General features: G+C 36.2%; 4 protein-coding genes across 4 annotated transcripts; 3 read left to right on the forward strand and 1 right to left on the reverse strand.

The window, feature by feature from the left end:
* The first annotated feature begins 368 nt into the window (after positions 1-368).
* Positions 369-6,416, forward strand: LOC120189783 (cysteine-rich receptor-like protein kinase 29). Its single transcript, XM_039192975.1, has 2 exons — positions 369-616; positions 5,954-6,416. The coding sequence occupies exons 1-2, from the start codon at positions 369-371 to the stop codon at positions 6,414-6,416; spliced, it is 711 nt and encodes a 236-aa protein (XP_039048906.1).
* A 2,342-nt stretch (positions 6,417-8,758) lies between these two features.
* LOC120189793 (CTD small phosphatase-like protein 1) lies at positions 8,759-9,730 on the forward strand. Its single transcript, XM_039192983.1, has one exon. The coding sequence runs from the start codon at positions 8,759-8,761 to the stop codon at positions 9,728-9,730; it is 972 nt and encodes a 323-aa protein (XP_039048914.1).
* Positions 9,731-14,374: 4,644 nt separating this feature from the next.
* On the forward strand, positions 14,375-15,614 carry LOC120189801 (transcription repressor OFP5-like). The gene has a single exon (XM_039192986.1). The coding sequence runs from the start codon at positions 14,376-14,378 to the stop codon at positions 15,612-15,614; it is 1,239 nt and encodes a 412-aa protein (XP_039048917.1). The 5' UTR covers position 14,375.
* A 3,191-nt stretch (positions 15,615-18,805) lies between these two features.
* On the reverse strand, positions 18,806-21,077 carry LOC120189147 (U-box domain-containing protein 17-like). The gene has a single exon (XM_039192483.1). The coding sequence runs from the start codon at positions 21,034-21,036 to the stop codon at positions 18,874-18,876; it is 2,163 nt and encodes a 720-aa protein (XP_039048414.1). The 5' UTR covers positions 21,037-21,077; the 3' UTR covers positions 18,806-18,873.
* Between the last annotated feature and the right edge of the window lie 1,097 nt (positions 21,078-22,174).

A 22,174-nucleotide genomic window follows, 5' to 3' on the forward strand; every position in this document is an offset into this window, starting at 1 on the left:
TGTCAATTTTGTAACTTTTAATAGTTGAAAGACTTAACAAAACAACATTCTATAATAGGGGTACATTGTGTAATTTTTAATTGTCAAGAGAATCGACAAAACAATACCCTATAACCGGTGACCATTTGCATACTTTAACCTTTAATTAAATTTCATTCAAGCGTACTTTTCATTTTTCCCCCTATAAAAATGTAAATTTAAGGCACGACCCGTATACAACATTATAGTTCCATTGGCCAAAAATAGTGAAGGTGGGCAATGGGGTCTTCAACATTTACTCTGTTTCTTTGTTCACTTCTTTTTTTCCTTTTCTATTGTTGTTCTTTCACAGCCTCCTGCTGTTGATGTTTATCTTGTACGCGAATGTAATGAAACCAGCGGAAATTACATCGCAAACAGCGCTTACGAAGCCAACCTCAATAGCATCATCTCTCGATTCTCAACTCTCACTGAATTCAGTTACGGCTTTTTCAATCTGTCGGCTGGTGAAAGCGGTTCAGACGAATTTCACTCAATCGCACTCTGCAGGGGTGACAAGAACCAAGCCAATTGCAACGCTTGCCTCAACTACACTGCAACCGAGCACAAGCGATCCTGTCCCTGTTGGGGAAATCAGGTTATTTTCCACACGAACGTAGTTTCAAAATTGACCTAAAATGTCAAGATCAAAACCACCAAAGGTTGCACAACGGATGAACCTGTCAAACTATTGAATATTGAACACAATGGAAAAACCGAATAAATAATAATAAAAGAGAGAACACACCAAAGTTACGAGGTTCGACGAGAATACCGTCTACTCCTTAGGCACCACACCGGATGATAACTTCACTATATCACCAATATTACAACAAATGGAATTCTTTAGAATTCCCAAAGTGGAAGAATGAAGAATACAAGAGAAAGAGAGAACTTGTTTTTTTGGGATGATTTCTAATGAAATACTTAGGTCTATTTATAGTTGAGTTTTAAGGACTAAACTTATAAATAACCTAATATTTTAGGGATCAAACATTAAAAATAAGTTGGCCACCTACCAAAGAATTTTCCAATGTGTACAAGTTAGCCACCAAATATGAAATTCTCATATTAAAAGTTTGGCCACCAGCCAAGATGAAATTTCCAATAAGTTAGCCACCAACCAAGATGAAATTTCCAACTTGCCAATTTAATTTCAAGTCAAATCTAACAAATCTCCAACTTGGCTTGAAATTATCAAGCCTACTCAACTTCTTCAACTCCCCAAATTTGTAGTGCCTCTAATTGCGCTCACAAGCGCCACACACCCGAAGGTGTTCATACTTTCATGATGTTAATCAAGTTCAAACAATGATTGAACTTGATTACTGTTACCACCTTGGTCATCATATATGCAGGATTTTCTGATGTCGTAATTTTCTGAAGTAGAATCTTTCCTTCTTCAAAGATCTCCCGCACAAAGTGATACCTCACGTCGATATGCTTAGTCCTTGAATAGTATACTTGATTTTTCGCTAAGTGAATAGCGCTCTGACTGTCACAATAGAGACTAATGTGACTTTGAATAACTCCCAAGTCTTCCATCAACCCATTAAGCCAAATTGCTTCCTTTACAGCCTCTGAAACTGCCATGTATTCTGCCTCTGTAGTAGACAAGGCCATCGTAGATTGCAATATAGACTTCCAACTTATTGGGGCTTTAGCAAGAGTAAAAAAAATACCCAGTAGTTGATCGACGCTTATCCAAATCACCAGTATAATCAGAATCAGCATATCCAACCACACACTTACCAAATGCTTCATCTTGTTCAAAAACTAAACCAACATCCACGGTTTGTTGGAGATACCGTATAATCCATTTCACAGCTTGCCAATGTCCTTCTCTAGGATCATGCATGTACCTGCTAACAACTCCAACTGCTTGTGAAATGTCAGGACGCATACACACCATTTCATACATCAAGCTCCCAACTGCATTAGTATATGGAACTTTTTCCGTATACTCTCGTTCTTCGTTAGTTTTAGGAGATAATTGAGAACTAAGTTTCAAATGAGAAGCCAGTGGGATACTTACATGTTTGATATTTTCATTCATGCCAAAACATTGTAATACCTTTCTCAGATACTGCTTCTGTGTTAAACAAAGCTTCCTTCCTTGTCTATCTCTGCTTATCTCCATAAAAAGAATCTTCTTGGCCTCACCTAGATCTTTTATCTCAAACTCTTGATTCAACTGAGCCTTTAATTTTTCTATCTTTTTTTGACTCTTCGAAGCGATCAACATATCGTCAATGTACAAGAGAATATAAATGAAAGATCCATCTTTGAGCTTTTGCAAATACTCACAATGATCATATTTACTTCTAGTGTACTTTTGCCTCCTCATAAAGCTATCAAATCGCTTACACCACTGCCTCGGAGATTGCTTCAATCTATATAGCGATTTATTCAGCTTACAAACTCATTTCTCACGACCACCATCTTTGTATCCTTCTGGCTGAGTCATATAGATCTCCTCTTCTAAATCACCATGCAAGAAAGCCGCCTTTACATCAAGTTGAGCTAGCTCCAAATTCAAATGTGCTACCAAGGCCAACATTATTCTAATGGAGGAATGCTTCACAACAGGGGAAAATACTTCATTGTAGTTGATTCCCTCCTTTTAAGCGTAGCCTTTAGCTACCAACCGTGCCTTGTAGCAAACATCTTTCTTGCTATGAGATCCACTTTCTTTGCAAATACCCACTTGCATCCAATTGCTCTTTTACCTTTCGGTAATTGTGTCAGTTTCCAAGTGTTGTTCTTTTAGAGAGATTGCATTTCTTCATCCATGTCACTTTTCCACTTATCATTTTCCAAGCTTTGTATTGCTTCTTGGTAAGTGATAGGGATATCATCATCAACAACTGGAAGAGCATAGGCCACCATATCAACAAATCGAGCAGGTCTACGAATTTCTTTCCTTGGCCTTGTAACTGCAAGTGGTTCTGGTGTCTCCAATGGTTCTTGGGTTTGAACATTTTCATCTTTTGATTCTTTTATTGGAGTTGAAGAATCAGCTGCATCAACTTCTGGGATCATCGTCTGCTGAAACTCCACCTGTTTTGGAGTATGCTCCACCTGCTGCGAAGTACTACTTGTCTGGACAGCTTCATTTGTTACCTTCTTTACTAGGGCAGATTCATCAAAGGTAACATCTCTGCTACAAATTATCTTCTTGGTGTCTAAACACCAAAGGCGGAATCCCTTCACTCCATGGGTGATTCCCATAAAGAGAGCCTTCTTTGCTCTCGGATCGATAATAAGCAGTGGATCCAAATACATGTAAGGAATCATAATCAGTAGCAGGTTTTCCAGACCATACCTCCAATGGTGTTTTTCCTCCTATCGCTGATGACGGCAGATGATTGATGAGATGGCCAGCATATGCCACAGCCTCAGCCCAAAATGCCTTGCCTAACCTAGCATTAGACAACATACATTGAACTTTCTCCAATAATGTTCAATTCATATGCTCTGCCACCCCATTCTGGTGTAGTGTATTTCTAACAGTGAAGTGTCAAACAATACCATATTCATGGCAAACGTCAAAGAATGGGTCACTTTTATATTCCCCTCCATTGTCCGTCCTAAGACGTTTGATTTTTCTACCAGTCTGGTTCTCGATCATATTTTTCCATTTTAGGAAAATTTGAAGCACTTCATCTTTAGACTTCATTGGATACACCCAAACTCTTCTGGAAAAGTAATCTACAAAAGTTGCAAAATAATTGTTTCCTCTCAAAGATGATGTCTTTGAAGGACCCCATACATCTGAGTGAATATAATCCACAATACCTTTTGTATTATGTATAGTGGTGTCAAACTTCAATCTCTTATGCTTTCCCAGAACACAATGCTCGCAAAAGTTCAATTTGCAAGCCTTTGCACCTTTCAACAATCCTTTCTTTGCCAGAATTTGCAAGGATTTTTCTCCAGTATGTCCCAACCGCATATGCCACAACTGGGTTGCGTCCAAATCATCATCTCTGGAAGTTGTTGCAACTGCTCCAATAATTGTACTACCTTGATAGTAATACAAATTATTTTCCCTGATGCCCTTCATCATCACAAGTACGCCATATGTGACTTTTAAAACTCCATCTCTCATAGTGACTACTGAGCCCTTGGATTCCAAGGCTCCCAACGAGATGAGATTTTTCTTCAAACTGGGCACGTATCGGACATCCATCAGAACTCTGGTTGATTCATCTTGATTCTTCAATCGAATTGAACATATCCCAACAGTTTTACAGTCATTGTCATTGCCCATATAAACAACTCCTGCATTTAGTTATACTAAATCGGAGAACCACTCCCGATTAGGGGACATATGATAGGTGCAACCCGAATCTAATATCCATTCATCTGAATGGAATGTTGTTGATGAAGCAACCAATGATATGTCAGAGTCATTTGCATCATGCTCTGCAACACATACATCTGGAGCAGCTTTTCCTTTCTTCTTCAGCTTCAGACAATCTTTCTTCCAATGGCCTTTCTCATGACAAAAGGCACATTCATCTTTTCCCAGTCTGGACTTCGACTTTGATCTCCCTCTCCACTTTGGCTTTTGACTTTTCGAGCGACCTCTTGCCAAAATGGCCTCCGCTGCTTCGTACTTGCTCTCCTTCTTGGTTTTCTTCCTGAGCTCATAACTATACAAAGCAGCAGTTACATCTTTAAGGGTAACATTATCCTTACCATGAAGTAACGTTGTCTCAAGGTGCTCAAATTCATCTGGAAGAGATGACAACAACATCAATGCCAAATCTTCATCTTTGAAGGTTTCATCCATGCCCAATAAGTCTGCCACTAGCTCATTGAACGCAGTGATGTGTTCATTCATACTGGTGCCTGGTTGATAATTAAATCTGAACAATCCTTTCTTCATGTGGAGACGATTTTAAGAGCTTTTCTTTAGAAACTTTTCCTCCAATGCTTTCCACATCTTACTTGCAGAAGTATCTTTCTTGTAGCCATACTTCTGCTCCCTAGAAAGACAAGATTGAATCGTGATGCACGCCAAACGATTGATTGTTCCCCATTCTTTCTCCTCCATTTATTCGGCTTTTCTTTCTCAATGGCGATATCTAGACCTTGTTGGAATAAAGCGTCTAACACCTCACCTTGCCACATGCCAAAATGACTGGATCCATCGAACAACTCTACCGAGAAATTTGCATTTGACATCATCCTCCTCACTGGTCCGGATGAAGAGCTTGATGTCTCAACTGATCCGTATTTTGGCATTTTAATTCTAACGAACAATATTCAATATCACGAACTATTTTTTTCAGCAACGGAACCACCAGGATAACCTCAACTGAAGCTCTGATGCCAATTATTGGGGAAATCGGGTTATTTCCCACACGAACGTAGTTTCAAAATTAACCTAAAATGTCAGATCAAAACCACCAAAGGTTGCACAGCGGATAAACCTGTCAAACTATTGAATATTGAAACACAATGGAAAATTCGAATAAAAACAATAAAGGAGAGAACACACCAAAGTTACGAGGTTCGACGAGAATATCGTATACTCCTCAGGCACCACACCGGATGATAACTTCACTATATCGCCAATATTACAACAAATGGAATTCTTTAGAATTCCCAAAGTGGGAGAATGAAGAATACAAGAGGAAGAGTGAACTTGTTTTTTTGGGATGATTTCTAATGAAATACTCAGGTCTATTTATAGTTGAGTTTTAAGGACTAAACTTATAAATAACCTAATATTTTAGGGATCAAACATGAAAAATAAGTTAGCCACCTACCAAAGAATTTTTCAATGTGTACAAGTTAGCCACCAAATATGAAATTCTCATATTCAAAGTTTGGCCACCAACCAAGATGAAATTTTCAATAAGTTGGCCACCAACCAATATGAAATTTCCAACTTGTCAACTTAATTTCAAGCCAAATCTAAAAGTCCCTTCAACAAGACCACCACAGCTTGGTCCGAGTTTTGTTTGGTGTGGTACGTCAACCGAGACCTGTACGGGCTGTTGGAGAACGATCCCCGCGCTTGCGCAAACAACACGAGGAATGCATCGAACCCTGATCAGTTCAATAGCGCTATAAGCGATCTATTGGATAACCTCAGGAACGAGGCTGCGGCTTCCGGTCCTCTTCGCAAGTATGCAGCCGGTAATGCATCGGCTGGTAACCAGGAAAGGGTGTATGCTACGGTGCAGTGCACACCTGAAATGTACCAGCTAAAGTGCGATACTTGCCTAACTTTCGCTCAGTCTGAGCTTCTGAAGTGTTGCAATGGAAGCATTGGATGCAGGGTTCTTAGACCAAACTGTGTGTTGAGGTTCGAGTCTAACCAATTCTATAATGAAACCGCGGTTCCTCCGCCGTCTCCTTTACCGTCTCCAACCCCGAATTGAGGAAAAATATCGATCCTGTCTCTGTTAACATCTTTCTCTAGTTTAAACGTTCTCTTTAATTCACTACTGAATTAGGGATTGTTTGTTTACAATACTGATCACTGCTCAAAATCCTTCGAAAACTTAGAAACAGTCATTTAGCGACAACAATATCCGTTGTTAAACATACCAAAAAATGGGGATTGCCTGTTAAGTTTATCTCATATTTATTATATGTAAGTTCATAAGAATGACACCATTCTAATACTAAACTTGTTTTTTTTTCTTTCAGGAAATTGGAATAAAGCAACTCGCAATGTAATCATTGTTATTGCTCTTCTTCTGTGTTGGATTAAAATCTGAATTTGTTGAATTTCAACACCAACTCATTATCATCTGGTTAAGTTTATTGCAAATGTATTTGAATAAATTGTTTCTTTAGTTACTGGTTGATTTGTAGAAGTAAAAGGTTCCAAATTGCTCGGGAACCATGAATTCTTTAATCAATGTGTTTAAGTCTCATCCCCTTGACATATCAAGAATTATTTTTCTGCATAACATTTCAGTTAGTGGATCAACTAGGTTATTCTCAACCATAAACAAAAGATCACACTATTGAGACAAGTGAACCAAAAGTTATATCTCAACTATAAGTGAAGAAATAAGTGCGTGAAAGAAGACCCTCAAACAGATGCCCCTTAAATTAATATGCGACAGTCATTAATGAGGGAGAGCTTCAAAGCTTTGATGAAGCAGTGAATGACGATCACATAAAAAATGGTTAAAAAATAGGCAATAAGAAATACAATTTTTATATGGGAACCAACCTTATGATCTTGTGGAATTACATGAAGGAAGATGTGCCTTGAGAAATAAACGAGTACTCAGACTCAAATATGATGAGAACCACAAACATGTCAAACCATAAGGCTATAATTGTTGTCAAATAATGCAGTCAGAGAAAGGAATTGATTTTGAAGAGATTTTTCAATTGTAGGTCATTTATCCAAGTTGATACGGCTGTTAATTTAGACTTGCAAGTTAACAACCTGATGTGACAACAATATTTCTCCATGAAAACCTAGAAAATGAAATTTAAATTGAGCAGTCCAAAGGGTTTATAATTTCAAGAGAGAAAAAAAAACTTAGTGTGGCTATTCATAAAAAGTCGTGATGGATTTAAACATACAACACAACAATGATACAAAAATTAAGTTTGATTCTTTTATTATTTACATTTAGATGATTCATATCAATCATTGTATCTTTGTGGAAAGGTACTATAGCGAAGACTTTATCATAATATTATTGTATGTAGATGATATGTTAATTGATGAGATGATAAAAAGAAAATTGATTCTCTAAAGAAAACGTTAAACAATTTTTCTTTCATGAATAAACCATTCGGAATAGAGATAGCTTCAAGAAATTATTATAGTTTTCTTAGAGTAACATATTGAGAAAAATTCTTGGGAGATTCAATGAAGACGACATTCTAAGCTAAGCATGTTGGTGTATTGACTTGTTTCAATTGTTAATGATTATCTTTTTTTTCAACTGAGTATATTATTTGATCCAATCAGATAACCTTAACTAGCAAAACTCATATTGTGTAAGGCCAGCTTGAGTCTTTCATTGTCCAACTTCAACATTCTTGGAATTGTGACCATTGCACAAAATTTGGAAGCGTAAAATTATTACTTAAACAAACTACAAAATTTCTATACTCCAGTCTTGTTAAGGCATAAAAAAGTAACCCTTTGCTGTCATCAGGGGTTGATGCACTAATCCCTTAGGAGTTAAGTGCATCTTCATTATTTAGGAAAAAAAAGTGAAATTTAGTATAATATGTTAAAGAAAAATAAAATAAAAAAATTTACACCCATTATTTTTAAAAAAAAAAATTAAAATTTTGAACCTCTATTTATAAATTTCTAGATCCTCCACCGGCTTTCATGCATTATTGTTGCCAGTACGGTGACAAGGTGACAACCTTACTGTCAATGTCTGAGACTAGTTTAGTATTATAGTTGGAAATTTTTACTTAAAAAAGGGATATTTTTAAAATATGATGTAAAAGATAGATTTAAATATTAAATAAATATTGTTTTGAAGAAAATAATTGACTAATTTGTTGGAAATCCAGCTTTTACTTCCGAGTTCCGACCTAACAGGAATCACTGTTGTACCGAACATTGCTTCAAAAGCTTTGTATCTCGTCCTCTCGAATCCCATCTCGTTGATTTTTAACGTTGCTAATTGTTTTTTGTGGTTTTGTCTGTAATTTTGTATGGTTTTGATTTTCTTCGTAATTCTCAGTAATTATTCTCGATCAGCTTCAGGTTAATATCGGCAGCCAGGAGATGACATTGAAGATGGGGAAAAAGGTGGAACCAAAGTCCATAACTCGCGGCGGCCATTACGGCCAGCATCACCAGCGGCGCCAGTTGCTTCCTCTCCACCTTGTTCATCATTGTAAGAGACCATCTACGTTGAAAACCAAATATTTCTCCGTCATTTCGTCCATAAAGAAGTCCATCCAAAAATGCCACCGTCGCCTGGTTGAGTTTTTCTCCAAACAGGAAGGCGCAAGGCGCCGAGGGCAAGGCTTCGTTATCCTTCAGAGGGAAGAAGCCGGCAGCGGCCGCTTCGAAACCCGACATAGACCTAGACTGCAACTCGAATTCGAGGCTGATTCCGATCTGACTAACGTTCTTGTATCAAGAAAAAGCAATAGGAACCGGTTGCCTCCATTAGTTTCCGACAACATGAAGACCATCGTTCTCGATTTAGACGAGACCCTGGTTCATTCAGTTCCAGGCCCACCACCAAAAATGTATGATTTCATGTTTAAACCAAACATTTTCGGTCTGGAAATGAACTTCTACGTATTGAAAAGGCCCGGGGTGGATGAATTCTTGGAAGCAATCAGTAAAAAATACGAGGTCGTGGTGTTCACCGCCGGCCTCGAGCCATACGCATCGTTGCTGCTAGATGTTTTAGACCCCAAGGGCCTTATATCTCACCGCTTATACAGAGATTCGTGCAAGCAAATAGGTCGGGGAAGATTCATCAAGGACTTGTCAACGATGGGCAGAGATCTTGGTAAAGTAGTGATTGTTGATGATAACCCTAAATCATATTCTTTGCAACCTGCAAATGGGATCCCCATAAAACGATTTGAATATGACATTGAGGACACGGAATTGAAGAAACTGACTCAGTTTTTCCAGAGGTATTGCGACGATTTTAAGGACATGAGAGATGCAGTTAAGCAGTATTATGGTGGTGATAAAACCACGCAGCCTCGAAGTTCATCAAAAACCACGCAATGAAGCATATAAAAAACATATATATAACATATACATCTTTTCTGTTTGGATAAGGGATTTTTTTTCTTTTCCAAACTTTGCTGAAAAATATTACAGATTCTTTTTTCATCTGTAATAATCAAAATGCCATGTACACACTTTGTTCCCCTATTTCTGACGATAAAGTGCCATGAACCATGGGTTCTTTTTCTTTTCTTTCAAACATATGTTCTTCATTTGATATATTTGATAAATACTTTCCCGAGGACCCCGAAATACCCTAAATTACCTGGAGAATTAAACTTTGGGTGAAGTATAAGAATTTTGAAAAATTCTAAGACGCTATTGATGAACATAATTAATTTAATTTATAAAATTTTAAAATTATAAAGTACTCAAAGTGTAATTATAAATTAATTAAAAATCAAAACGTAAATTATTTAAAATAAAATATTAATTACATTATTTTTTAATTTTATTTTAAATAATAGTTAGATCAAATATTAACCTATAAATTAAAAAATCCTAAATTCTTTTTTCTTGTTTTGACGCGACTGTAGCGGCGACAGTGGCAGCCTTGGTGGCAGTAGCAGCAGCAATGATAGTAGCGACGACGACAGCAGCAGCGATGAAGCAAAAAAGAATTTAGGGTTTTTAAATTTAGGAGTTAATATTTGATCTAATTATTATTAAAAATAATATTATAAAAAATAATGTGATTAATATTTTATTTTAAATAATTTACGTTTATATTTTTAATTAATTTATAATTATATATTGAGTACTTTATAATTTTAAAGTTTTATAAATTAAATTAATAGTACTTATAGTTAATGGTTCTCCTCGAATGTGACAGAATCATCCTAAGAATTTTATTTCAGTTTTTATCATTGACTTTTAAAAAGTTATGTTTAACCATTTACGTTATCAATTTATATTATAATTTTATCAATGAGACATTAATTTGATAATGTGGTATATTAATATAAATTTATTTTTAAACTGATCTATCTCCTCTAACACTTTTTCTTTGTATTTCTTTTATTGAAAGTCTGCTTTTTGTCTTTTTAAAATTTTATAAATTTTCCCCTAACATAAAATCTTACGGGATCACTTACCCTTGTTGAGGCTTGTGCTGAACTGCTGCTGATAACCTCATCTCTTCCTCCAAATTACGATGAAGACCCAACTTTGCTTTCAGATAACACTCGATAAGTATGGAATCCCAAAAAAGTGAAATGAAAGCTGCAAAGACAATCATCCAAACAAGAGAATTGGTTCCAGTTGAATAATCGGTAAAGAATCCTTCAACTTCTAAAACATTTATGGGGAAACAATGATAATCAAACTTCATAAACAAATATCAACAATTATTTTGCTATCTGCAATCACTTATCACAAGTTCAAACTCCTTGGGATGAGTAAATGCATATTGGATTTGAAAGCATTCAAATTTTTTCTCCTAAGATTTGCCAAATAATTACTTGATTTTGGCTCAACCACATGGTCTAAATCAAGTTATTCTTAGACCCAAACAAGCCCCGTTATAAACTCTTTTTTACCAATGTATCACCTCATCAGACCAAATGTTCATATATTACTTGTAAATCTTAATTTATATATTTTATTTTTATAAAATTATTTTTTATATTACTTTTAATTTAAAAATATTAGATCCTCTCATAATGTTTGTTTAGTTTTGAATTAAAATAATGTATATATTCAATTTTAAAACAAAAGGAAATACATAAACTCAATTCTATCTAAAAAATAAAAACATAAAGTTTAAGTTTTGAAATAGTACATGTACTTCTAACGTATTTAAACCAAATATAAATAGTAGTAATAAAATAAAACCTCAGCTGTTGAAAATCCCACCTTGCCTCCGGAATTATCTTTATGACCGTTACTCTAAACAAGTATTAAAAAACAGAGTAAATAACATGTTTACTCACTAAACTTTATTATTTCTCCTATTTTACTCAACGTACTTTTAGTTTTTTCAATTTGGTCACTGAACTTTAGACATTAATTTTTTTTTCACCATTAATCTTATAACGGCGTTATGATGTGGCGTTAAACCTCTATTCTTTACAGTCATTTTGACCAGTCAATGATCATTTTGACCTTCTATGTGGCAAGCAAATGAAGTGTTCTTGGGACAGCAAACCTACACCGCCTTGGACGAGTTCAAATCCACTCCCCCCACCTGCAAATGCACCTTTACTTTGTCTTTCAATATTTGTTCTCTTAGCTTGTTTGTGAAGTGCCAAAGCGAGACGAAAGTAGCATTTGGCCATTTGGGTTCCTAAATAAATACACAAGCTTGCAAGAAGAGTTCTTTACGGATTCCAACAATAAAAAGTGGGTAAGTCTTGAAGATGTAGAATCGGTGAAATTATAAACTTGACCATCGACGTGAAGCTCGGCCAGGAAGAATTAAACAAGAAGTAAGGATTCTTCGAGAGCAAAGGGTGATTGTCATCGGTGAATGGATATTGGAACCAATTTATCAAGGCAAAAATAATAACCTTTTGAACCATGTGGTTTCTGATTTGGGATTGGTAACAAGGAAGATATCGGTTTCCCGAGCTTGAAAGTGGTGTTGGTAAGTTAGCACGTCTTGGGTGATGAGCTTGAAGACGAAGAGGGTGTGAAAGAAGATAAGGAAGAAGATGCTCCTCATTTGGATTTTCAGGTAAGAAGTCATCTAAGAAGAAAAACATAGTTGCAATTGCAACCTCGGATGACGAGCTTGAAAATGAAGAGGGTGTAAAAGAAGAGTAGGTAGAAGATGTGCCTTCATTGTCTTTATCAGATGAGAAAAGAAAAAAATCAAAGTCTTCTAAGAAGATAGAAAATACCTTCAGTGCAGCATTGCTTGAGGAAGAGGATGAAGGAGACCTCCTTGTACCTGAATCCATCACTGCTGCTGTTGATGATAACGATGATGATTCCTCCAGCAACACCTACTCCCATTACTACCTCCTCTTGAGCAGTCCTTCCACTCGTATTCTTCTTATTCTTCTTCTTGAGTTCATGTTCTTTGAAGTTTCAACTTCCTATTCACTCTTGTTTTTAGTTTTATAATCACTAGTTTCAACATTACTGGTTCCAAAACTCGAGTTTTTAGTTTCCACCATGTCTGAAACTAACAGCCATGTCTGTTCAAAGCTAACAGCCATGTTAACGGGTATCAAGTCTTCCAACCTCTTGTTAAAGGCGAAACGAATAGGAAGAAACTCACAGCTTTGACCATGTTGCTTTTCCGAGTCTGTTCAAAGCTCCAATCATAGTATTAAATTGCAGTTGCGCTGTTCGTCACAGATGCGGTTGCAGTGCTGCGATTGTAGACACTGTAAACGTTACGTAACGCGTAACGACTGCTGCGAGTGTGATTTATTTATATATTTTACATTCATGTTTTAATATTTTAATATTAATTATTGTTTAACGATATATTCTTATAATCAATCTCTAATTATTATATAGAGATGCATCATAAGTTAAATGTTTGTTAATATTTAATATCTTTTTTTTTTAAGTTAAAATATTCAAATATTTTATCTATGTAATTTTATATTTCTGATAATTTGGATGTTCGTTGAGGCGTTGTTGCGGTTCTGCGACGTAATTTTCTGTCTATTGCGGTGTTATATAACGGTTTTAGACCGCAAAAGTCATGATGTATTTTCCTTATTGCATTGCGCTAATATTATGTTGCGGTGATCTCTAAAACCGGTACGCTGCATTGAGACCCAATGTAGTAGTATGATTCCAAAACTAGGTAAAATACCCATAGCTTTCTTCTGTCGGTAGAACCCCCATTATATATACTCTGCCTTTTGGAACCCCATCCTTGGGGTCCATTGCTGCTTCTTCGACCCCTAAGAATGGAAACAATAAACCACTTCCTTCCCAACCTAAAACATCAACCTTGCCTCAACATGCTCCTTGTAAAGAAATCACATGGTGGTCGGTGTTGGATGAACGAGAGCCATTAAAACACTTTGACTTGATCGATTAAGATGGTTGGTTTTGTATAATCCAAGTAACCCTGTGAATAAATTGGGGAAAAGCAAGGAACAATTTTGAATGCATTCCTCCTTGTAATAACTGATTGTTGTTATAAGAAAACAGCTGCCACTTGCTGTCTTATTTATGGTAAACTCAAAGACTTCTTAGCTGAGGATTGATTCAGGATATTAAATGAGAAAAGAGGTTGCAGTTGATGAAGTAAATTCATGCATCTATTTATATTCAATTTCTTGTTTACCGTAGTTGGTCTTATAACTTTGGCTTGCTTTAAGGTTGTTTTCTCATAAATGAAGATTTGTTCCCTCAGGTAGGGGACCCCTCCAAGAGGGAATAAATTTGTCATCAAGTATAAACATCATCAAGTGGATAAAAAAGGGTTTGCAAAGTGGTCACATGATTTAGGGCCATGGCGGGCCTTTCTTTTGATAAAGAAAACAGGCACTAAAACCAGTATGAAACCCACGTTCCTATTTAACAGTCTATCTGTCCCCTAACTGCTTGAACCTTCCATTATCAAGGGAAGTTCAGTCTTCTCATCACTTTCACCTTCTTTCTTCCTGCTAGTCCTTCACAAAATCAATTGCTTGTTCAAAGCAACAGGTTCCAGGGATTTTCTTCAGGGTGTTTTAACATGAAGTGGAGAAAAAACAAATCTTCATCTTCTTCCTCCTCCTCAACCCGGTCTCGCTTTCATTCGCTTTCTCGAATGCTCCCCACTGCATGGCTTTCATCGTTCAAGCGAATGAGTGTCGATTCGGAAGCCAAACCTGCAAAAGAGAAGAAAAAAGAGATTAATAATTCTCTGTCACTGAGCTCATCGAAGTTTGCCGCTGGTTGTGGTGGTGATGAGGCATTTTGGAGGTTGTCATTTGAAGAACATAGTACTGGTGGCAAGACTAGTAAAACGGTGTCGCGATCAGCTTTGTATGATTCGGATGATGAGCTCGATTTCATGCCCTCGAATTGTCGAGCCTGCGGATCAAATGCAATGAGGATGAAGGAGAAAGAGGAAGCTAAGACACTCAACAACATGGCTTACAATGTAATGAAGACGAGAGAGTTTCGTAGGGATATGCAGATTTTACCAGTACCAATAGATACAAAAGGAGAGAATGCGACATTACTCAAGACACGGAGGAGCAGGACGATAATGGTGAAAGACTCGAAATGGAATATGACAAATGGAAGAGATATGGCTATGGAGAAGAAAAGGTTGAATAGACAACATAAATCAGTGGAAAAGAACACCTTGGAAAAGGTGGATTATCAGAGAAAGCACCCATATCCCTCTACAATGAATCTAAGAGCCTCTAATCTAACAACAATCAATGAAGACTATGGATTTAAAGCTCATAAATTGGTGGATAATGCTGTGTTTTCTCCAGAAGAAGTTAGTTCAGAGGGGGGAAATTGGAAAGAAAAGAGAATCGGAAAGCTGAAACATAGAAAATCTGTTTACATGAGCAGAGAATTACCAAGGAGGAGAATTAAGCATAACAACAAGGTCCGGGTTTTTTCTCCGATAACAGCTTCGAAAATAAAAGCTCTTGAAGACATAAAGAAGGCCAAACTGAATATGAAGGCTGAAAAACAGAACACAAACACTAGGCAAAGAAGAGAGTTGGAGAGCTTTGCCATGGTGAAATGTTCCTTCGACCCAGAGAAGGATTTTAGGGACTCGATGATGGAGATGATCAGGGAGAATAGGATCAGTCAAGCAGAAGAACTAGAAGAGCTTTTGGCTTGTTACCTAACACTGAATTATGATGTGTACCATGATCTCATCATCAAAGTATTTCAGCAGGTATGGCTTGACATGGATCAAGCTAGTTCTGTAATGGACTTACGGAATGAGAAATGTTCCATTTGATTAGTAACTTTCTCAAATGAATATAACAAAAATTGTATAATTTGCATCAATTCACAATTTTAGTTTTGAATTCATAGTTTAAGACCTTTACATGCATACTTGTATCCATATCTCCATTAGAAGCAAAGTTCATAGATACACTAAAACCGGGGTTTCTCAAGAATATGTGAAGCAATAAAAAGATTGCCATGCCAATTAGTATAGCTACATAACACCTAAAATGACTAAAAGAATGGACTCATTTTCATTCTCAAGTCCTTCAATCTTGTCCCTGAAATTCTGCCTTTCTGATTCTGTTAATGGAGAAGCTCCTTGCCCTAGGAGATTCTGCATGGAATGACTATAAACCGGTTTGAGTCTGTGTATGTTTTTCAACATGTATGCCTATGACTTGCCCAATGGTTGATAGTTTCAAACTAACAAACGGAATAATCATAGCTTCTTTTTCTTTTCTTAATTTAGGCTTTGATTCGAATACCTGAGCTTTGTAACATCGTTGCCAGGTTCAAAAACTTCGAGTCACATGTCCTCACACTTTCTAACATAATAGATTTGTTGAGAGGAAGCACATACATGTTGAAAGTACTTCAGCTTTGTTATCTCAAGTGTTTATGCCGTTAAAGTACTGGACAAATGCAATGTTAAGCACATATATCTTCAGTCCAATAATTAAATTCTTTAAAGTTAATATGTTGCTTTCGTGAGTTGTTATTGGTAGATTTACGTGGTCGATGCATTTCTTTACAGTTGATGAGAAAACCCTCTTGGAGGGGTCCCCTACCTGATGGAACAAATCAACCTCAGCAAAACTAGAGTGGTCCATCAACTAACTAAATACCGAGCATGACACCATTACAAGAGATTGAATATATATAGATACACGTATTTACTTCATCAACTGCAGCCTCTTTTGTTACTGAATTTCCTCAGCTACAAAGTCGTTGAGTTTACCATGAGTAAGACAGCAAGTGGCAGCCTTTTCATATAACATCAATCAGTTATTACAAGGAGAAATGCATTCAAAATTGTTCCTTGCTTTTCCCCAATTTGTTCACGGGGTTGCTTGGATTTTACAAAACCAACCATCTTAATCGATTAAGTCAAAGTGTTTTTAATGGCTGTCGTTTATCCAACACCGAACGCCATGTGATTTCTTTACAAGGGGCATGTTGAGGCAAGGTTGATGTTTTAGGTTGGGAAGAGAGTGGTTTATTGTTTCCATTCTTAGGGGTCGAAGAAACAGCAATGGCCCCCACGAATGGGGTTCGAAAAGGCGGAGCATATATAACGGGGTTCCACCGACAGAAGAAAGCTATGGGTATTTTACCTAATTTTGGTTTTGGAATAACAAAACAAAAGTTGCACAACCTTGGTATTTATGAAGATGGTTTTAACTGCCACGTATATGTCATAATTGGAGCTTCGAACAGACTTGGAAAAGCAACATGGTAAAAGCTCTGAGCTTCTCCCCATTCCTTTCGCCGCTGGTCAAGCGGTAACACGTGTGGAGGTTTTTTCCTGATGCTTTCCTCGTGTTCTTAAAAAAAGAAACATCAATGTCCCATCAGTGCTGTCTCACCGGAGGAGTTGAATGTGCGTTTGAGCGCGTGCTATGAGGTCCTCGCCTCCATCACTTCCAAACCCCTTTTTCCATTGTTTTTTATTTTATTTTTTAATTATTAAATTGAATTAAATTTATTAAAACATTTAAAAAATATATAATAATGAGAGACTGTATCTGAGATTACAACTATATTTTAAAATCGAAAAATTAGAGAATACCGAATGGTGTTTTGATGTTAGTTATTTGTATTGTTGTGTAAATATTCAAACTATTTTAAAATAATATTTGAAAATAATAAAAATATTTAAAATTTGTAAAGAAATAAAAATTTAAAAATATATAGATAAATATATTCAAATATGTAAAAAAATTTAAAAAATCAATAAAAAAATAAAAAAAATGATGTCAACTTAATATCTATAATATTTATTAGCTTAATATAATTAAAAATTATAAGAGTAGAAAAATTTAAAAGCTTGAATAGTTTGAGTGCAAAAAAAATGTTAGAAAAGTTGCTTGAATAATAAGGTGAAAAAATTTACTTAGTAAAAGTTGTCAAGATTCGATAATTTTTAGAAAGTATATGACCTGTTTGATGTATTGACGATGTAGAGAGAAACATGATTTTCAACAAAATTCATTGTTAATCCTAATAACTCTCATCGAATACAAATTAAAAAATTAATTTCTATTACATTTTATGTAAGTATTTTTTCTCACTCTATTTTTAAGTAAAATTATCCATTGAATCAAAATGTATAATTAAACAACAAAAACATGAATTTCACTGTTTGAAAAAAGATAATGATACCGTGAAGAATGGCGTGACCATAATTCATTGGCCGCCCCTACTTAAACAACATCCAAAGTCAGCAATCAATAAGTTTGACCACTGAAATTATCAACGCAATTAGGTAGGTAAATTTTCACTCAACTTAAAGAAATTAATTTGATTCCAAAAATTCAAATTGAATTATAATATATAATTTGAATAAATTAATTTTTTTTAATAATCGATGAATTAATTTTCAAGTTTAAGTTTAATCTCTTTATTTTATATGGTATATGCATATCACGAGGGAAAATATGAAGAAATATATATATATATATATATATATATATATATCGTTATAAAAAATCGTTTAAATTTAAATCAAATAGTTTCATAATATTATAAATATTAACAATTAAATTTAAACAGAAACTCGAACAACTTGACTCGAATTTTATAAACTCAATTTGACACAAAAAATTCAAATAAAATTTAAGTTGTAAAATAGAATTCGTATTATTTTTAATTTGACTCGGCTGGTGTAGATCTACCGCTCGCCCCTAAACACGATTTGTGGGCTGGTCACTTGTGAGTATTATGAAAAAACATCGCACCGAATCAAATAGCTGAAAATTGAAACGACTTCAATTTTGGTATTAAATGAACAATGGGGCTCTGTTTTCTATTTTCTTCGTTTCATTTGTGATTAACAGACAACGATCCAAAGCAATTGGGTAAGGAAACAACCGCCGATTTTGCATTTCATATATTCTCAGTTCCATTCTCCCAACACAGGATCAGATATTCTCAGTTCTGTAATGGTTTTTTTTTTCCATATCGTCTGAATTTCAATGAAAGAATTTGTAAATATATTACCAACTAAATTGACAACATATTTATAAACCACATTGTGATGTATGCCTTTACAAAACCTGCACAGAGATGGACATAGGCACCGAGACATCGTCTGCGAATCGTGAATCCCTGTTCGAAGCTGCCGAGTTGCCTGCAAATGCATATCCAACACCCAGTCCACCGAAATGCAAGGATGCATTCTCGCACCTCTGAAATACTCTAGCAAGCGATGCAGCCTTTCTTCTTGCCCGCTTCGTGCCCGTGAACAACAGTGTCTGAAGCAAGCCGGCCAATGCTGGAGCCTTTAGCACTCTTTCGGTCGCAGCAGACCCGCCGCCGCGGCACAACTCGAGCAATGCTGCCACTGCATTCTCTTTACCTCTTGCGGTTCCGCACCTCATCATCGTTATTAACCCCGCCACTGCCATTTCTTCCTTCCCCACAGCTTCAGCCCCGATTGGTTGCCTGACGATCAAGGCCAATGCACCTGCAGCTTCCTCCGCAACCCCTTCATTCCCCAAAGCTCCTACTAGTGCTGTAACAGCTCCGGCTTCGATCATTCTTGCACAATTCTCCAAATGAGTTGACAGATTAAATAAAGCAGTTACAGCATCCTTCTTCCCTCTGGGAGTCCCCACTCTCAACAATCCTGATAAGGCTTCGATTGCCCCTCCCTGATCGGCTATTCTCTTCTTATAGTCATGCACTGCTGAGAGGCTGAACAGTGTTGCTGCCGCATTTTCCCTAGCCTCCGATGTGAGCCCCAGCTTCAAGACTTCGACAATCAAACCTAGACAACCATCCTCGCCCAAAATCCGGCTTTTGTTTTTATCATAAATGGATAAGTTCAGCATTGCAGTAACAGAATTCTCTTGAGCAACAGGGTTTGAAGACAACAGCAATTTACATAAGTGTGGTATTGCCCCGGCCTCTGCAATAAAAGCGCGGTTTTTCTTTCCTGTTTTAGCCAACAAGCGTATCTCACGAGCAGCAATAGCCTGAGCTCCCTGAGATCCATTGGCTAGATGTTGAACAAGAAGCGTTGTTGTTGCTCTATTGGCTTCGGTTGCAGCTCTGATTGGCAAAGCTTCAGCAAATGACTCCGTGGATCCATCTGCAGTCTCCACGGGATCATATGGGACATTATGAGCAGTACACCACTGCATGATCAAGCTCTTCAAAGATCGGTTAGGAACAAGGTGCGTATGGATGAGCATTTGCCCCGTCTTCGGACAAGTACAATGGCCTTCCTCCATCCACCTAACAATCGAGCTCCGATCATAAGTCTGCCCAGTTGAAATTATCACCGGATCGGTCAGCAAGTTCAAAGATATCGGACAACAGAAGTCCTTAGGGATAGTTATAAACGTATCGGCAATCTCCCGGGTAATCAACCCTTTTCTAGGTTTCTTCTGGTTGCCAAAAGGCAGCTTCACCTCATCTTCCTGAAAACCAAATAGCAAAAACCTACAATATCTGGTAATTGCAACAAATCCATTAAGCACACAAGCTGTAGGCTCAACATCTCCCTCATGATTCACAATCTGCTCTTCCAAAAACTCGATTTCGAACCTACAATTTTCCGCATCCCCAATTCCCAATCTTTCAACAAAAAACAATCTTAAATCCACATGATTAGGTATCCTCCCTTTCTCAAACTCATCAAGAAACGAAAAGAACCTAAGCCTTAAATTCTCATCACTTTTATCAACATACAATTTAGCCTTCCTAGCATGTTTCTGCAACATCTCAACGTGTTCCCTAACATCATCACTCAATCCAACATCATGTATTGGGAAAACATCCAAAAGGGTAGAAATTTCTTGATTAAGATCATGGAAATGGCCTGAAATCGAATGGTTTTGAAGCAAAAGCCACAACTTACTGGATTGAGCACAATAATCAAGCAGTATCTTTGACCTGTAGAGCAACAAATAGAGCTCCTTGAAGCACAAAATGGCTGTTGAAGGCAAGTTTGACGTGGACCCTGAACCTGAATCCCTCAGATACTCCAACAAAATAAGGAAAACTTCCATCTTTCGAATCAAAGATCGAGAATTCATCCGCTGAAAGAAGGAGACTTTGTTGGCAAAGCAAGAGATAAGCTCGGATGAAACGGCTGCTAGGGTTTGAACAAGAGCCACCTCGGTTAAGTCAACCGGAGCCAAGAAAGCCTCGAGAGACGGCGATCTTCTCCTCCTTAGAGAAGAGAATATAGCAGCTGAGGCCATGGTTGATAATTCCAAAGCTCTGCAAAAATGAAGAAGAATAAGAAGAAGACCAAAGGATGATTTTTCAGCCCTATTCAAGCTCTGGGTTGTTGGTAGAATCTTCAAAGGACGTTGTCAACAAAAGCTAGCCAAGATTTTATCATTAATTAAAAAAAAAGTCTTCTTTAAGAAATGTGATTCTTTGATTTGTGTGAAAAAAAAACTAAAAATCCAAATCCGCGTTTGGGAAGAGGAAGGGAAAAGGAGGTGAATTTTCTTTCAAGGACTTCACTTTTATATAATTTGTATAAAATATATCTAAAAAGAAAAAACCTTTCCCTTTTGCTTTTGGTTTTCTTTGTTTGTCAGAGAATTTCAATGCAGTTCCAGTGAAAATGACTTGAATGGCTTTGATTGTCCATCGTTTCTTCTACTGTACTGAGATGGTAGTGGTGGTTTAAATGCGTACAGCTATGGTTAAACCATCAAAGACGCCATCATTTTTCCATTTCGAGGAAAGTTTAATTTTTTCCTGGATTTGGAGATTTTTTTCTTTTACCATTTTGAGAAAATATATCCTAATGTTTTAATTTTATTTAATTTAGTTTTAATTAAGTTTATATATAATTTAAATTTTGATTTAGTCTAATTTTTAATTTATAAATTAAAATGTAATTACTCGAATTTAATTATTTTTATTTCTTTATAATTATTTTTAAATTTTTGTAATATTAAAAAGTATATTTAAATGGGTAAAATAATTTTAAAAGTTACTATTTGAATTTCTTTTACAAAATCAACTAATAGAATTTACAGAAATAGATTAAATTCGTTTCAAAATAATTCATTTTTCTATTTTAAATCACATCAACTTCATATTTTAATTTTATAACTACAATTAAAATCAATACATTTATATAATAATTGTAATTAAAACTAATATATTATGTGGAGTTAAGAACAACAATGAGTCTATTCAGATTTGGTCCATATGAATCAGACTCAAAAATTAAAGTTTCTACTCGACCCAACTCAAAGATTGAAACCTCTATCTGACTCGACTAGAGCTAATGTTTAGAATGATCCACTTGACCTGAAATTCGATAACTTTATAGGCTAAAACTTGCATTTGACCTAAATTGATCCGACCTAAATAAAT

This window comes from Hibiscus syriacus, unplaced genomic scaffold, assembly GCF_006381635.1.
Source record: "Hibiscus syriacus cultivar Baekdansim isolate YM2019G1 unplaced genomic scaffold, ASM638163v2 tig00004072_pilon, whole genome shotgun sequence".
Lineage (NCBI taxonomy): Eukaryota > Viridiplantae > Streptophyta > Magnoliopsida > Malvales > Malvaceae > Hibiscus > Hibiscus syriacus.

Excerpts from the sequence above, each read along its gene's own strand:
- LOC120189783 (XM_039192975.1), top strand. The coding sequence starts at position 369 with ATGAAACCAGCGGAAATTACATCGCAAACAGCGCTTACGAAGCCAACC. Across the intron at positions 617-5,953 it reads GTCCCTGTTGGGGAAATCAG|TCCCTTCAACAAGACCACCA; the intron begins GTTATTTTCCAC and ends CAAATCTAAAAG.
- LOC120189793 (XM_039192983.1), top strand. The coding sequence starts at position 8,759 with ATGACATTGAAGATGGGGAAAAAGGTGGAACCAAAGTCCATAACTCGC.
- LOC120189801 (XM_039192986.1), top strand. The coding sequence starts at position 14,376 with ATGAAGTGGAGAAAAAACAAATCTTCATCTTCTTCCTCCTCCTCAACC.
- LOC120189147 (XM_039192483.1), bottom strand. The coding sequence starts at position 21,036 with ATGGCCTCAGCTGCTATATTCTCTTCTCTAAGGAGGAGAAGATCGCCG.